This window comes from Rhea pennata, unplaced genomic scaffold, assembly GCF_028389875.1.
Source record: "Rhea pennata isolate bPtePen1 unplaced genomic scaffold, bPtePen1.pri scaffold_45, whole genome shotgun sequence".
Classification (NCBI taxonomy): Eukaryota; Metazoa; Chordata; class Aves; order Rheiformes; family Rheidae; genus Rhea; species Rhea pennata.
The window spans coordinates 1,297,599-1,313,524 of NW_026907684.1; the positions used below are offsets into that span (position 1 = coordinate 1,297,599).

The 15,926-nt window shown below is 54.9% G+C and overlaps 1 protein-coding gene and 1 pseudogene across 1 annotated transcript; one reads left to right on the top strand and one right to left on the bottom strand.

The window, feature by feature from the left end:
• Positions 1-1,156: 1,156 nt before the first annotated feature.
• Positions 1,157-2,171, top strand: LOC134154811 (adenylate cyclase type 10-like). The gene is made up of 3 exons (XM_062601464.1): positions 1,157-1,234; positions 1,617-1,724; positions 1,989-2,171. The coding sequence occupies exons 1-3, from the start codon at positions 1,157-1,159 to the stop codon at positions 2,169-2,171; spliced, it is 369 nt and encodes a 122-aa protein (XP_062457448.1).
• Positions 2,172-11,323: 9,152 nt separating this feature from the next.
• Positions 11,324-15,634, bottom strand: LOC134154817 (leucine-rich repeat-containing protein 52-like; annotated as a pseudogene).
• Positions 15,635-15,926: the final 292 nt, after the last annotated feature.

A 15,926-nucleotide genomic window follows, 5' to 3' on the forward strand; every position in this document is an offset into this window, starting at 1 on the left:
GGCCCGGCCCGGCGCGGCCCGGCCTGTCCTGGGGCGGCGGCGCTGCGCGGGAAGCGGCTGCTGCTCCTGAAGCGGCGCCGTCACAGGGGCAGTTGCGTGTCATAAGTTACTCTCTTGAAGGTCAATTCATACAGAGAGTTTGTTAAATCATGTGAACAATTTATTTAATTAAGTAAGCAGCCACAAGCAAAACTGCGCTGGGCGGCCGGGGAGTCTCAGCTCCGCCAACGGCGCGCACCTCCCTCACACACAGTCCCCCCCTTATAGTCTGCGTTGTAATCTCCCGGTGCGTCCCGCTCATGTGTGAGTTGCTGGGGGGGTCGTCTGAAGCTCTCTGGTGGTCGTGGAGAGGAAGGCCGTGGTCTTCTTCTGTCTCTTTATTTTGGTTTGTCTCCTTGTGAGTGATCACAGGGGTTTGTTTATCTGTTGTGTTGACTCCCTTTTGGGATGCTGTTCTGTGAGAAAATTACAGGCGCCTGCTTATCTTTTCTTTATCTTTTTACCTTCAAAACCTCTGAGCAGCTTGTTGCTTACTTCAGCTCTTCATAGTCCTGCAAGATAGCTAGGGCCCCGACACCGGTTCCACAAGGGGTCATATAAGCTTTTGTGCTTACCATAATTTATTTGTCTGACACCATGTCTCAACCCTGATTGTTGTAAAACCTCCTCCTCCCCCTCCATCGGCTTATTCCTCCTTCTAAACAATGAACAAATAGTTACAATTTATTACACAGAGGAAGAAGAGGCGCCGTGCCCCAAAGCCCTGTGTTAGGAGTAGCACAGGCTTTGCTTGGAGCCGGGCGAGAGCGCGGCTGCTGCCGCGTGGGGCAGCGAGAATAACTGGGCAGCGCTCTCCGCGCCTGGGGAGGCTGTGAAACGCAGCGCAGCCGCACGAGGCAGCCGTGCACGCGGCCGTGTGCCGCGCTGGAGCGCGGTGTTAGTGCGGGCGGCCAGGGCAGTGCGGGGGTGCTAGCGTGTCTCTTCTTTCTCCGTGCCCTCGTCTCGGCGTAGGGAGGCAGAGCGGTTTCCAGCGCAGGCGGAACGGGTGCCTGCGGTGCCCGGCCAGAGCAGAGGGACGCCCAGGGCCGCGCGCTCCTGCGAGTGCAAGGTCGTCGTGGAGCTGGTGCTCGTGCCCCTGGCTCACCACCACACGGCAATGGGCAACGATGCCAGAGCCCTCTACTACCTGCTGGAGAGCGCGGCTGCCTGCTTGCTCATCTCCGACAACTACCTGGTGAGTTGTCCTGCGTGCCAGAGGCCGCTGCACGTGGAGGCCTCTCGGTGGCCTTGCCCAGGGCAAGCCCATTTCCCCCCTGCACTAGGACCGGCCTCTGTGGGCCCTTGGGGGCGAAGGGCTGGGGTCGGAGCCGGGGTTTTCCTCCCGCTTGCCTGTCCCGGGGCAAGAGCCGCGGGGCAGGGGAGCGGGACCTTCGCGCGAGGCGCCCCAGCAGGGAGGCGGTGCGGAGGAGCGCTCGTGCCCGCGGCGTGCGCTGGGGTGGCATCGGCAGGGGCAGGGGCACGGCCTCCGCGGGGAGCTGTGCAGGCGGGTGGGAGTGCTGGGGCTGGAGGCGGGCTCCGCAGCGCCGCTCACCCGCTCTCCGTGCGCTTGCTCCAAGGCCTTCACGAGCCTGCGCAAAGCAGAGGCCCTGAGGAGCTCGGCGGCTCAGAAAGCCCCGGTGCCGGCCTGCTTTGAAGAAGCCACCTTCCTGAGCCTGCAAGGGGAGGTAAAGCGGCAGGGCGGCCGCGAGGGCTCTCGGGGCGGGAGGAGCGGGATGCCGTGTTGGCGCGGGGCAGCCGGCGGGGGCGGCGGGGGGACACCTCTGGCACTTTGAGGCCCGGCCGCAGTGAGCAGCCCTGCCTGCGACCGCCGCGTCCTCCGGCCCCAGCCGGTCGAGGCCCTCGGCCTCGCGTCGGGCAGGGGCGGGAAATGTGGTGGGAGCTCAGTCGGAGCCCTCGGGCACCGCCTGAAGAAGCCTTCTCCTGGGCAGGTGTGCTACAACGTGGGACGCGTGGAGCTGGCCAAGACGACCCTCAGGAAGGCGCTGAGCCTGCTGGGCCGGAAATTCCCGGGCACCTCGGCTGGCGCCTTCTTTCAGCTCCTGCTGGAGCAGTCGGCGCACGCCTCTCACCAGAAGAGCAGAGGCTCCTGCCCTCCCGCAGAGGCGGGGTAAGGAGCTCAGGGGGAAGAGAAGGGCAGAAAGAGCCCTTTCCTTGCTGCTGCTGAGCCCCTCGGCCGCCAGCTGCCTAGGCTTAGGGCTAGAGTCAGGTCCTGGCGAGGGCGACGCTGCGCAGGGCGCTGGGGGCTGCTGTCGGGGGAGGCGGGCTGTGTCGTCCCGAGGGGGACGGCGCGGGTGAGAGCAGAGGGGTGTTAGCGGGGAGCACAGGCTGCAGAGGGAAAGGGAGTGTGCAGGAGGGAGCAGGCGGTGGGCCCGGGGGGAAGCGGAGGCGAGGGGCGAGGAGGAGGGAGCTCAGGGCTCGCAGCCGGGTGCCAGCCTGCCGCACAGCACCCCTTCTGCTGCCGGTGCCCGGCTTTGCTGGGCGGCGCGGGCTGTAGTGCCGTCGCGTCCTTGCGAGCAGTCACCTTTCCCCGGGGTTATTCTCGGTGCTCCTGCGTCCACCCCTGCAGCCCTGCCCGCCCCAGCCGCCTCATGGACCCCGTGCCTCCCCAGCCCTGCCGGACTCGGCCCCGCGCGGCTCGCGGCTGCGGCTCAGCAGTTTCTCTTGCGTGGCAGGACGGAGAGGCTGCCCTGGCTGTTCCAGCAGAGCCACTGCCTTTCCTTGCTGCGGCAGCTCTTCAGCCTGGAGAACACTTCCAGCGGCCGGAGGCTCTCGCTCCTCGCAGCGCTCATGAGGGTCAACGCGGCCGAGGAGTCCGAGGACGCGAGTCACGTGAGTGCCTTCTCCGTGCCGCAGCAGCCGCAGCAGGTGGCCGCGCGTCCGACACGGCTCCTTTCCCCCGGCCCGGCAAGAGCAGCCGCAGGGTCTGCCCCGGCAAGGAGAGGCCAAACAGGACGGGGATGTCCCCGTCCCGGGGCTTCTCTCTGCGAGCTCCCAGGAGACGGGGCTTGCTGTTCTTCTGGGCTGCTCCTCTCATTGGATTTGTGTCGTGACTGTCACCCTTGGGCAGGCTGTGGCTGTGGGAGGCGTGCGAGTGAAAGAGAAGAGCGAAAGTGGCGGTGGGGTTTGTGGCCCTCTAGGCCCGAGAGTCACCCTGGCGAGATCCAGTCTTGTGCATTCTGCTGTCTGGACCTTTCTAGATCCTCGCGTCCTACCTGGAATATGTGCAGTGCTGCCAGGAGCTGGGCCGCCAGGAGGAGCGGCTGGAGAGCGGGCGGGCGGGCGGCCGTCCAGCTTAGCTCTGGCGTTGAGCCCTTTGGAGGAGGAGGGGCGTTAACTGCGGCAGAACTGGCCCAGGCCCTGTCCTGTCTGCACCTCAGCCTGGGAAATCTGCCCCTCTCTGTCGACGTCGGTAGGTGCTGCCCCAGCTCCCTGGGAGAGGAGATCTCTGCGGAGAGAGCCTCTGTGAGTCGGCTTCATTCACTCATTCATTTATTTCCCTCTGCAGTGCACGGAGCTGGAGAAGCCCGACCTGGACCGGGAGCTTCCAGGCACGCTCTTCACGGCGCTCTTTCTCCAGATGAGGTAATGCTGCCGCTGGGCACGGTGCGGTGTCGGGGGGCCACCGGAGATCCTTTGGGCCAGGGTCACGGGAGCCTTTCCCCGGAGACTTGTTGCCAAAAGATGAGTGGGTGAAAAGAAGAGCAATGGGAACTCCCCTGGAGGTTCTCCAGGAGGAGCACAGAAGGGGGAGAGACGGGTGAGGAGAAGCGGGGTGGGACGCGTGCCAGGGTGCGGAGTTGAATCCCACCGCGCGGAGCTGCTCCCTGGGGCTCACTGCGTGCCTCCCCAGTGCCCGGAGCGTGCAGGAGCGCTCTCCAGGCTGGAGAAGCAGCTGGCTGGAGAGCCCGGGATCGCCGGGCAGGCGTGCTGCTCCTCCTGCTGCCGGGACCTCGCTGCGCGTGGAGGGGGCCGGGGCCGGGGCCGGGGGGCGGTCCCGCCGCGCACGGCTGCCACTGATTGGCTGCGGGGGCGGGGCGGAGCGCGGGGATTGGTCCGGGCGTGGAGGAAGTGACGAGTGGGCGGGGCGGGGCCGGCGCCGGGTTCAAAGGGCGGCGGCGGTTGGCGGCCGCGGTTGGCGGCGCCGCCATGGAGGTGCTGACGTTCCGGCGCTGCAGCCCCGCCGACATCGTTACCTGCCTCCACGGCCGCGTCCGGGCCGGCTCCGAAGCCCGCAGCCTGGCCAAGGCCGACCTGTTCCCCGGCCCGAAGGTGCGGCGGGACGGGCGCTGAGGCGACGCGCGGGCTTTGGCCCCCCGCGGCGCGGGCGGGCGGGGGGGGCCGGTGCCCCGCAGCTGTCAGAGCGCGCGGTGCCGCCGCTCGTGTTGCAGAGCGCGGCGGAGCGGTGCCGCGCGGCTCCCTCGCCTCGGGGCAGTAGCGGCGGGGCTGCTTTTCCGGGCGGCCCGGGAGCCCTGCGCGGTGCGGGTGACACGCTGGTTTGTGTCTTTGCTTTTGCAGCCTGAAGTCTTGCACATGATTTTCATGAGAATCCTGCAGAAGGTGTACGGGATCCGCCTGGAGCATTTCTACATGGTTCGCGTGCAATGTCCTGGCTCGCGTGCAGCGGAACGCGTGGGGCAGATAATAAATGTTGGCTGTAGAGATGAAACGTTGAAGCGTTGCTCTCCTTTGCATGTCGTGAGGTCAGGAAGATGCTGCCAGGAAGGTACGGTTTTCCACGTGCTGACAGAGTGAGGGGGAGCTTGGAAATCCTGCCTGTGCTGCAGAAAGCCCAGAGCGTTGGAGGCACTGTGTAGCATGGGGATTTGCTGTGCGCGTGTCCAGGGAAGCGGCTGCTTTGTGTGCGTAGGCAGGGATGCGAGTGCAGTATTGTGGCATAGTCCTTGCAGTAGGTCCTTTGCTAGAGACCTGTTTGAAGGAGGAGCATGATGTGTGTGCGGACTGTTGCTGTGGCACGGCTGACTGCACCTGAGAATCAAAGAAGATTCTCCCTGTTTTCTGGGAGCTTGGTTGAGGTCAAGGCGCTTCTCAAAAGAGTGGGGTTTGGGTGTGCTGCATCCGAGTTGCTCTTTTTTCTTAAATAAAAAAAAATCTTTGTTTTGATGAGTTTGTTTTTTGGGGCTGGTTTCTTCTAGGGGGTGGGGTGGGGTGAGGGTTCCTCCTCGCTTCCTGCCCTGTCCGGGCCTCTGCCTTTGGCCCCGGTGGGAGGAGGGTGCCAGCTCCGAGGGGCCGTGGGCGCCGTGGAGAAGGGCAGTGAATGCTGCCTGCGGAGCTCAGCCCGCTGCAGCCGTGCGTTTACCGTGCAGCGTCCGAGGGCAGCTGTGGCTGGTGGCCTTGGCAAACGGATGCCGTGCTGAGGTGAGGCCAAGCGCATCTTGTGCCTCCGCCACACGGGAGGTTATTCCTGGAAGCCCGTGGGAAATGGTAGTCTCGGGGCATTTGTGGATAGCACGTGCTCGTGGCAGCTCAGCTGTTCGTGCGCTGTCACGTTGATTGTCGTCGTCCTCTTACGGCGTGACCAGCCCAGAGCGGTGCTCGAGGCAGTCTGCTGGCAGAAGCGAGGGCAGCCTTCGGCGTCCGTTGAGCAGAGCTGTGAGTCAGCTCGCGGGCCAAAACGTAGCAGAGGAAGAGCTGGGACTCGTGGTGTTGTGGGGGGAGCCGAGCAGCTCCTCTTGCCAAGGGGTTCGTGTTTGTGCGACTCGGGCCTGAGCTCCGCCGCGAGAGGCGGCCTGCGTGCGGGGCGCCTGACGTGGCCGCAGCGCGCTGTCTCCTTAGGGTCAGCTGCGTTTCCTTGCCCTGAGAGGGAGAGGTTTTTAAGCTGAAATGCGCAGGCTTAGGGAGCAGTTCTGGCTTCTGGGTGGCACTGTCCGGGGAGCATTTTTCCAACGGCCTTGTTTTGCAGCCTCTGGACAAATCCTAGGACGTGTCTCTCCAGGGTGAGTTTCTGTTACTTGGCAGTGACTATGTGGAGGCTTTCTTTCCTTCCTTCCCCCTCTTGTTTTCCTTCCCCCTCTTGTTTTCCTTCCCCCTCTGTATGTGTGTGTTTCTGGAGGGGAGGGTGTTTCATGCTTGGAGTTTACTAGAGAGAAGATGCATGTCCCGCAGATGGAGCCTTAGTAGCTTGTGTTCCCCAGGGGTGCAGAGACCATCAGGTGTGTCTTCAGTCTGTCTGAATGATGTTCTGTTGTGGAGAAAACCTGCCTCTTTTCCTGGAAGTCTGCTGTGCCTGCGTATTCACTCTGCTCTCTTTCCTCTTTAGATGCCTGTCAACATTGACATCGTGTATCCCCAAATATTTGAAGGCTTTCTCCCTGTTTGTAACTTGTTTATTCACATGTAAGTACACAAGTTTGTATCCGTTTGGTTGTTACTTCTTCCAAGGCTTCAGTTCAGAGGGAATGGGGGGGGGGGATGAGGGTGGGTTGTTTTTTATTTTTTTTGAGCACCTGTGAGCTGGTGGTGGCTGCAGCGCTCTCTGTGCTCTCTGGTTTGGAGCAAAATGAAATTTGCAGGCGAGCAAGAGGCAGCAAGGTTGTGATAGAAAAGAAAAACCTTGGCAGCTGTCTTTTGTCTAAATCGATGCGTTACCTTTACTGTGAGGACTAGGAGGCTGCGTTAGTGACTTGATTTAGAGGTTGGGGGAGTGAAAGGGCGGGCTGGAGCGCCTGCGGGTACCGCGAATGGCCAGAAGTTCATCATCATACCCAAAAAGGGGTTTGAAGCCCTTGTTAGGTGAACTTGCCCCCCGAATTCGAGATACCTTTGCTGCAGGGATGGGAGCGTTAAACACTAATCTGTGCAGGCGATCGTACTGTGTTAGTCTCCTGAGAGGACTTGTTGTTGTTGCGTGCTTACTGCACCTGGGCTCTGGGGTAAGAGGAGAAAATCTCTTTTGAGTGAGCGTCTATAGCACAAAAACTGCAATGGTCGCTGCAGATAGATCTATGTTTTGCTTCCTTGCAGGGAGCGCTTTCTCCCGGTGTGCCGTGTTAATGACTTTGAGATTGCTGATGTTCTAAGTCCAAGTAAGCAAGTGCTTGTGATGCTGTCTGTCCCGTGTGGGAGTGTAGGGGGATTGGGGTGGTGGCACTTGACAGGCAGGCTGCTTTCCTGCCCGCTTGGCACTCGACTGCTAGTAGTTTGTCCATCAAGCTGTGGCACTCTTGAAATGGTGTGGGAATATGTGGCCGTGGAAAGTAGCCTGAATTCTGTGGAGTTCTCTCTGGAGTCCTTAGGCAAATACCTCCGCAGGGAGCGGTTAGATGGTGAAAGCTGCTCTTCCGTCTCTGCGGTTCCCAGCTGCGGCGATTCTGCTGCGCTGTACAGCTTAGGACAGGCTGTTGTGAAGAACGCTTTCACTTCTGGGTCTGTCCTAGCTTGTGAGAGTGTTGCCCGTTACTGATGTTCCTGCTGGGGGGGCAGAGGAAGACAAGCCCTGTTTCTGCGATCCCTTGCCTCCTCTGTGAATTATGCTTGGCCCACCTTTTCCTAAGTGATTGCAGTATGCATGGAGACCAAAACAGTGATGACTTGCAATTCTAATTTCAGAAGCAAAGAGGACAGCTCGCTTCTTGAGTGGCATTCTCAACTTTATACATTTTCGAGAATCACGCCGTGGAGTCTACTTGGATTTACAGGCAAACTATGTAAGATTCGGGGCTGTGTTACTCCTGATGCTTGCTAAAACATAAGGAATGTTAACCTCAGTTTGAGAACATAGAGGTTGTACTTCTTAATTGCATGTTTTAGAAACACGCTGGGGTTTTCCTGTGGGTTTAGAGATGGTGTGTTTCAAGTGAAATACGTGATTAGCAGAGCTCAGAGAGAACCCACAATGTAAACGGTGTTCCCCTAGAATAAAAACATCTCCACGTAATTAACTTGCAGAAATGAGCTATGGAGAAACTACAACAGCTGGAGACAGCAAATCAAGAGGCAGCAGTGAAGCTGGAGAAGCTGAAGTGAGTATAAGGAGTAGGAGCTGAGTTGCACTAACCTTCTTGGCTAGCTCTCCTGTTCCCAGTGCATGTGTGGGGTGTGCAACTTACTAGTTGAGCTTTGTGGTTTGATAGAGCAGACCGAGAACAACAGGCTTCTCTGCACCTGGTGTAGATAGTGGACAGCCCAACCAGTGCTCAGAAGTTTGGCCCCTCTACCTCCCTTCTGCTTGTCTGTGACAGCTGAGGTGGTAGTTCCTCTTGGACTAGAAGAAAAGTACTTGCTTTGAGTAACGGGTGTGGGCTTTGGTGTGTGTGTGTGACTAGCTTGCTGTGAAGGGCAGACGGTGTAGAGGCAGTAAGTTGAGACAGTAGTTAGCTTTGTTTCCTGGCAGTGAAACATATCTTGCTTTCCTAGGAGAGTTTTCTTTCAAACTGTCCACCTTCTCTCCCTTACCTCTTCCTTACCCCATCACACGTTCTCAGCACGTGCACCTCCATGCTTTGTAGCTTGGTTCTCAAAGCGAAGTAATATTTTTGAGCTTTCCTCCAAGCCTGTTTAGCTTAGTCTGGGCAGACTCAGCTTCTCCACTGGCACTTGACTTTGCTGTTTAGCCTCTTTGGGAAGCAAGCCCGGAAGCATAAAGCAGTTTCTGTTGGGTTGTGCCCTGTTAGAGGAGGGGCTTGTCTGGTGAGAGGCCAGAAGAGCTGTTGTGAGCAAAGAATAAGACTTTGGGAGTGCATGGTTGCTTTGCTGTATTTTGTAGCTCAGAGACTGTGGTGGGTCTTTAATTTGAAACCATCATTTTGATCGTCTAAGCTCTTAAGGATGAATTCTTTCTAGAGTGGTTGTTCTAGCCTCACTAATCTATTGATTTTGCTAATAATGCTGACACTGTCAATATCTCAGTGTGTGGTTGTGTTATTTATTTATTTACGTTTGCTTAGCACTGTTCCTGTAGAAGAGCAAGCAGAGTTCAGGCAGCTGTCTGATGACATTCAGGAATTGCAGCAACTGCTAAACCACGACTATCGTCGGAAAACGGTATGATCTCTTTACCCCTTTCTCTGGAATGCTGCTGTAGCTTCTGATCACAGGTGTTCCTTATTTTTGTGTTGGTTTTGTTTGTATTGTCCCCTTCCCCTACTTTTGTGAAGGATAAAGAGGACTTTTCTGATTTAAAACAAAAAAGGTATTACAACACCGCATTCTTTTTAATCCCTCCCCTTACCTCTTTGTTTACCCATAAGTGATGTGAAACATGCTTGGAATCAGAGCTAGGGTCTTTTCTTTTGAAATACATTGTTGTGGTGAATGGAGAGGCACCTCTTTTCTTGTTAAAAGGAACAGAATATGAAGGGTTTACTCAGAACTGAGGGTGAACTATGTTGGGAAATAGACTGAGGCCTAAGAAGGGTTACCCAAGGAAAGACTCTTAAACAAAAAAAAAAAAAAAAAAAAAAAAAAAAAAAAAAAGCCAAGGTGGTGTTGGTAGGGAGTCTCGCAGGTAACCTTTTCTGTCACTTCAGAGAAATAAAAATCTGGTTAGTATTTTTTTTGGAGGTGCTACTGTAAGCCGTCTGTCGCCCGTTAGACTGCGCCTCTGCGTCCACTCTTGCCTATTTGGGACCTATGGATTAGAGGCAAGATCACTTCTTGGTAATTTCACTTTTGATTCACAGTCTGCAGACAGGTCACAGTGTAATGGTTATAAGATAGCATGTTTAGCATGCTTAATGGAATTTTATCATGCTTTTCCCTTTTATTTCACCAGATCCAGCTGGTGTCGGACGAAGGTGCCAGCGTCTGGTACGTGGAGTTGCTGTGTGTTTTCGTGCAAGCAGATACCTCCCTAGGCAAATGGCAGTGTTAGGCAAATGACAGGATCTTCTTTGCACCTCCCTTTATTCTGGTCTGTATATACACTTTGGTATCAAAACACAAGTCATTTCCAAGAATACTTTGATAATGCGTAGACAATACGTTTTATGTTAAAAGATTCCAGCTTCAGCAATATATGATACAAACCTTAAAATTCAGGAGGATTTTCTAGGTCTGTAAGGGGACAAACATGCAAAATGTTCCTAAACCAGTGGCGGTGTAGTGGGGTCCCACTGCAGGAGGACAGATGGCATCTTTTCACCGTTGCTGGTGTAAGAAAGGAAGAAAACAGGACCCGGTGGGATCCCAGGTTCCTGAAAGCCCTAAATGAGCAAAACGCTTCAGCCCGTGCTAATCCAGCATGATTGAGGCCCGCTCCGAGCAGTCCTTAGGGTCGGGACCAAACCTACCTGCTGATGCCAGTTGTGGCGCATGAAGGATCTGGGTGCTCGTCTGCGCAGGGCAGGTGTTGGCATTGCCCCTCGCTGGCCTGCAAGGGGCTCGTGGGGCGCTCAGGAGAATCCGAGAAGTACCTGCTACAGGAATTAGACGCCTCTGGAATTTTAGCGACTGGTCAAAATCCTCATTTAGGCCATTAAATCGTTTTTTGGATCCAACCGAGGGGCGTCTTTTTTTTCAACAGTTACAAAAATGCCAGATTATTTTTCCCCCAAAGTGTCAGTCTCTGCATTTAACTGCGACATGTGGATGCTTCTTCTTTATAGTTTCTCTGGGGAGAAAATTTGTTTCTTTCTTATTGAGCTGCCCAGGTTTAAGGGTGGGGGGGGGGGCACATGGAAGCTTTTCAGAAACTCAAAGCTTAAACTTGAACTCTTGTGCTTGCATTAAGGCTTGGAAACAGGTGACCTGGTTTCCAGCAGCCTTTGGCCCCCACTACTGCTCACCAACTGGAGCCCTGGGCTTCTGGTGACAGGAGCACCCTGCTTTAGAGCCTAGATGTAAATATAAGATCCTGACTTGACAACCCTGTTATTAATCTCTTTGCTCATATACCTGCCTTTGCACAGCAGAAGATTCTCAGATTCTTTGGGGCACCAGGGAGCTCTCGGGGCTGGTCCCAGCAAGCTCTGCTGGGTTTTGTGGCCCAAAGACCTTGGTAAAGGTAAACTCCCTGGCTACAGCACAGTTCTGGGGCCTTTCCTGTGCATGGGACATAATTGCTCAAGCCTGTTTGTGGGACGTGGTAGGCCCCATGCTGATCCTGCTTTTCAGCGGGTGTCATATGGTACAGGAGGAGTGCTAATGCTCCTGGTTGGCAGATAGGCACTGTCCACAGTTCTAGTGGCCACTCGCTATTTTGCCAATGATGTCCTGCGCCCCGGTGGAAGAATAAATGTGGAGGCCGCAGAGTGAGCAAAACTGTAACACAGGGACTTTGTTCTCCTGTAGTTTTATTTTGGTTCACAAAAATCACTTCTGGAGTGGGACGCACAATTTGCAAAATTGGACAGGAAGGACCTGGTTTCAGGTCTCGGGACAGGCATTCAGAAGCTTCTCTAGGGCCCGTTCTAAGTGGTTGTGTCTTCCTCTTCATCCTCCTCCCCTTTTGCAGTGTGGAGTTCATCTATCACTGCACAGATGCCAGCCAGCCAGGCTGCCACAGTGCCAGCTGAGAATATACAGAAGCCAACGAGACACAGAAAGATGTAGTCCTGCTTGTGCAGTTGGATCAGGCAGTCCAGCTGGAGCTGTGCCTCCACTGCGGGCATTTTCAAGCCGCGTAGACCTTCTGGCATGTAGCAGGTGATGTTCTCGGCACCTGCAGAGGGAAAAGCAGATGCAAGACTAACTTGTCCGTGCCCTGAGCAATAGTGGGTAGGAGTCCTGCTAGAAAAGCAGTGGAGGAGTTTTGTAAAGCCTTTGAAAAATGTCTCCGCACTTCACACTCCTTTCCCTGAAGAGCCTGGGTGAAAATACGTAGTCCGTCCCTTGCCAAACCAGGTAGCCAGAATGATCAGAACGATTTCTGTGTTATTGTCGCGATAGGAAAATACTGCCGGTTGGATTATACCGCAGTGGCAAGCTGCTGTACCTGCACTGTTGAGTTCTGCTAACTGAGCACCTTCATTTTAATATAAAAGCTCTTGTGATTTTTTTTAAAAAACCTTAAACATCTTCTGACATGCCATAGGCTAAGCTGAAAGAGGTTGTTTTATGCTGGCATAGTGAGGTCTGCATCCACAGAGTCAAGCTGTGAAACTTGGGTTGTTTGCAGTTAGGGGTCACCGAGCTTCTTGTGTGAAAGAAAAAGAGGAAAGTCCTCAGTAATTCAGTTCCGCCGAAATAATGACTGTGCTCTGCCGTATTGTAGTCTAGGCTGTAAGAAAACAGATGCTGGCTTTTCCCTCTGGAGCTAGTGAAGGCTGGGCGTAGTAGGAAGCAATGTCTCTTCCTGGTGTTTGTAGAAGGACAGTGTGGCCTCCAGCACAGCCACCTCCTTCCCGTGGGGGTTTTGAAATCCATGTGACAGACTCGGTTACTGCGACAGAACCGTGTCAGTCGCTGCTGGAAGTGCTGGATGGGTGGTCCTTAGGGAAAGGGAGCAGGGGAGAAGGATGAGCAACAACTTATACTGTATTATGTTATGTTGTATTTTGTTATCTGTTGACGAGTGGATACAGCTGCAGAGACCATTGGTGCTGTTATCGCTCGCTGTCAGGAGCGTAACTGCGGGGCTCGTTCACCCTTACCCCAAGCCGTCGAGCTGTGGGAACTTCCCGCCTGCGCCTCGACCGTGCGCAGCTCCTGCTGAGCGTAAAACACTGGCACAAAGTGGTCTGTGAAGCTGCAGTGGCTCTCTAAAGGCCGGGACAGGGATCTGCTTGCAGCAGATTTCAGTGCTCTGCGTTGCCCCTCAGTTCCGTCTGTCCCACCGTCCCTCTGCTAGAGCTGTCAGCTCCTGGGACAACCCTCGTTTTAGGGCCGCCTAGGCCTGACAAACAGGGAGTTGCTTTTCCCTGCCTGGATGCAGATAGGCGCACGTGATCTGGGGTTCCCAGCGTGGATACACTTACCTGCAGCATTAAAGTTTACCCAGTTCTCACACCAGTTCCAGGAAATACAACACCTCGTGCTGACTCACCCGCAGCACCTGGCTGGGACATAGCAGCAAAGTCTGACAGAGGAGGAAACTGGAGCTGCCTCCGCTGGCTGCTGCTGAGTCTTTCCGCTCTTTCTCCCCTGCCCTGACACGTGGAAGCAGGGAGACGGGTCGTTTCTTCCCAGCCCTGGCGCAGTCTATTCCATCTCCTCCCAGCCTCATCAGAAAGGTTTCAGTAGGTGCCTTGGTCTCTTTCCCATCCTTCCCGGGATTGTGCAGGGACCCACATGAATACGTCCAGTCCTTGCTGCCACTTGCTTTTCTGCTCGTAGCCTTCCAAACCGCCTGCAGTGAGCTTTACTCTCCTGTTCAGGGCTTCCACGTGTTATCTCCAAACTACCTGGCGGCTGCTAGGGGTAGGACTTCTCTACACTGTTCCATAACTGTCTGTAATCTGTATGAGGACAATAAGTACCTTTACAGGCATTTACTACGCCTATTAAGATACTCAGACATCCCTAATTCTGTTCTGTCCTAACACCAGCTTCCCTTGCCCTTCCTTATGGTTCTTTTCTGCCTTTTTCTTACTTGATGGACAGGTTTTCTCAAATTTCTTTTTTTTCCCCCCAGCTCTCCTTCATTATTTTATTGTGAATTACTGAGGATCAAGCTTTTTTCATTGGTGCAGTGATGTGTTCCTTTTCAATTTGGAAAATCAAATACAAATTTCATAGCTGCATAACAATTTTTTACCCTCGGCACTAGTGTTTCTCTGGAAAAGGGAACCAGTGATTACTTTGCCTCATGAATATTCAATATCTGTGGTCCAGCTGTAGACTCTCTCAATAAGATGGAAAAGAGCTGGATTTTGGTGAGCCAGATGGCGTAAGGAAAGAAGGCTCCTGCCGTCAATAAACTGCTCTTACTCAGGAGTAAGTGCCTTTCTGCTGCAGAAGTCAGAGGAACTCAAGCGGACGCTCATCTGCAATGCATGTACATTGATTATTTTGGATAACTTAAAACAAAAGCGAGCCAATTTGCTCTGGGATGCTGGCGGAAGAGTGGGAACATATGAAGCCCGTCAGTCATCAGGATACAGAGACACTTTTCTGACCACAGTCTTAACTTGCATTCTGTTTCACCCTGTCAATCGCATTTCACCGGTACCCAAACCAGAACCCGCCATGGGAACAGCAAAAGTCTTTTGCCGAGTTCAGAGCATTTGGATCACGGCTTGATCCTGAGAACCTGTCAAATGTACCTGCTTTGCCAGCTAGAAGCACTGTGATAGCTGGAGGTTATAGGAACTGTCGTTTCGATCTGCTTTAGCACAACAGCTGCCATATTTTTTTCGGAAAAAGGCATTGCAGGAGGCATTTGAGGTGAAGGGGACACTGGCAGAACGGTGGGCAGCTCAGGGCTGGAGAGGCTGAGCAGAGCAGGACAGAACAGAGGCAGGAGCAGAGTACTTCACGCATCTCCATGGAGAGAGGGGTTTTTAACGGACTGTTATGGACGCAGCGATACTGCAGCAGCAACAAAAAGATACAGTCTATCGAGCAGCTGAAGAAAAGGCAGGAAAATCAGAGCAGTAGCCTTCTCTGCAGCTCTCCCCAGAGCCTCCTCGGGCTCCTCACTCTTGGCACTGCAGCTGTAAGGTGCTTGTGACTCGCAGTGACAAAAATGATAACAAGCTCGCAGTGATACCGCCTGCAGCTGGGGCAGGCACTTTATAGAAGTAGCAATAGCCTAGCTACTGGTTACGCTTCCCGATGCTTCCCTCTCTGTCCTGAGGGTGTGAGCAAGTGTGATTCTCTGTGGGACGGAGTGCACGGAGCTGCTCTGATCCGTGTTCAGTGGTAAAACTAGAAGATTGGACTTGCAGTTGACATGCAGTGGCACAGCCCCATGAGCTAAAAGGAGCTTGTGCTGTCTGACCTCTCCAGTCCTTAATGTGCCAAAGTTTTGGGACAGAGACCAGAATACCCTCTCTCTTCCGCCCAGATCTGCAGGCGCAGGGAGGAGAGGGGTCCTGCTTACACAGCCCTCACCTGGAAAATGAACGTTGCTCTTTGTCATCTACGCAGTGAAGTCCAAGAAGGAGCAGTTGCAGTGCCAAAGGTTGTCACTGAGCCCCAGAACCCTCAGGTTGGGCAGGTCACGAACAGTGCTGGTGTCCAGGAATAGTAAGCCAGTCTGGCTCACGTCCAGATACCTCAGCCAGGTGTTGTTGGCAAAGGCATCCTTCTCAATCTCCACAAGGTTGGGGTTGTCTGACATCTTCAGCACTACCAGGCTGATGAGCTGTGAGAAGGTGCTGAAGGTGACCTGTGTGAGGTTATTGAAGCTGAGGTCCAGGTAGACGAGCTTGGCCCCACCAACGAAAGCGAAATCCAGACCATCCCCCAAGAGGTTCTCCCGGCAGTCCAGATAGACCAGGTCAGCGAGGAAGCTCAGTTCCACTGCAGGCAGGTATGAGATCTTGTTTGCTGCCAGAATCAGCTGCCTGGTATCCAGTGGGATGGTCACAGGGAGCTCTTGCAGCTGTTGCCCTGTGCAGTTCACTTCCAGGTACTGACAGCTGCACCTGCTTGGGCAGTTGATAGTCTCTGATGCCAGCCCCAGCCCCAAAAGAAACATGAGGCTCAGGGGCTGGTGTCCACCTGGAAGAGACATGATCTAACACCTCCCAGAGTGCACGGCCCCTTAGGGAGTACAGACAGACAGGCACGGAGGAGCTGCAAAGGAGGGGACCTAGGGAAGTCGTTTCGTCATTACAGCCATGCCGACGAGATGTCCAGCGGCAAGGCTGTTGGGAAGCGCTCTGCTTCTGTGGCTCACCTGGCTCCTTGGCAGCCTGCCTGGCTGGAAGCGGAGCCGGGTTTCACCTACTTTCTGGATCTGCAAGTGCAGAGCGGTGGCTAGAGTGTCTCCATGTCACGCTCGTTGCCAGCTGACACCTCCGTGA

Bases quoted from the DNA above. Each gene is read 5' to 3' on its own strand.
- LOC134154811 (XM_062601464.1), top strand. From the start codon at position 1,157: ATGGGCAACGATGCCAGAGCCCTCTACTACCTGCTGGAGAGCGCGGCT. The intron at 1,235-1,616 runs GTGAGTTGTCCT...GCTTGCTCCAAG, and splicing joins TCATCTCCGACAACTACCTG to GCCTTCACGAGCCTGCGCAA. The intron at 1,725-1,988 runs GTAAAGCGGCAG...TCTCCTGGGCAG, and splicing joins TCCTGAGCCTGCAAGGGGAG to GTGTGCTACAACGTGGGACG.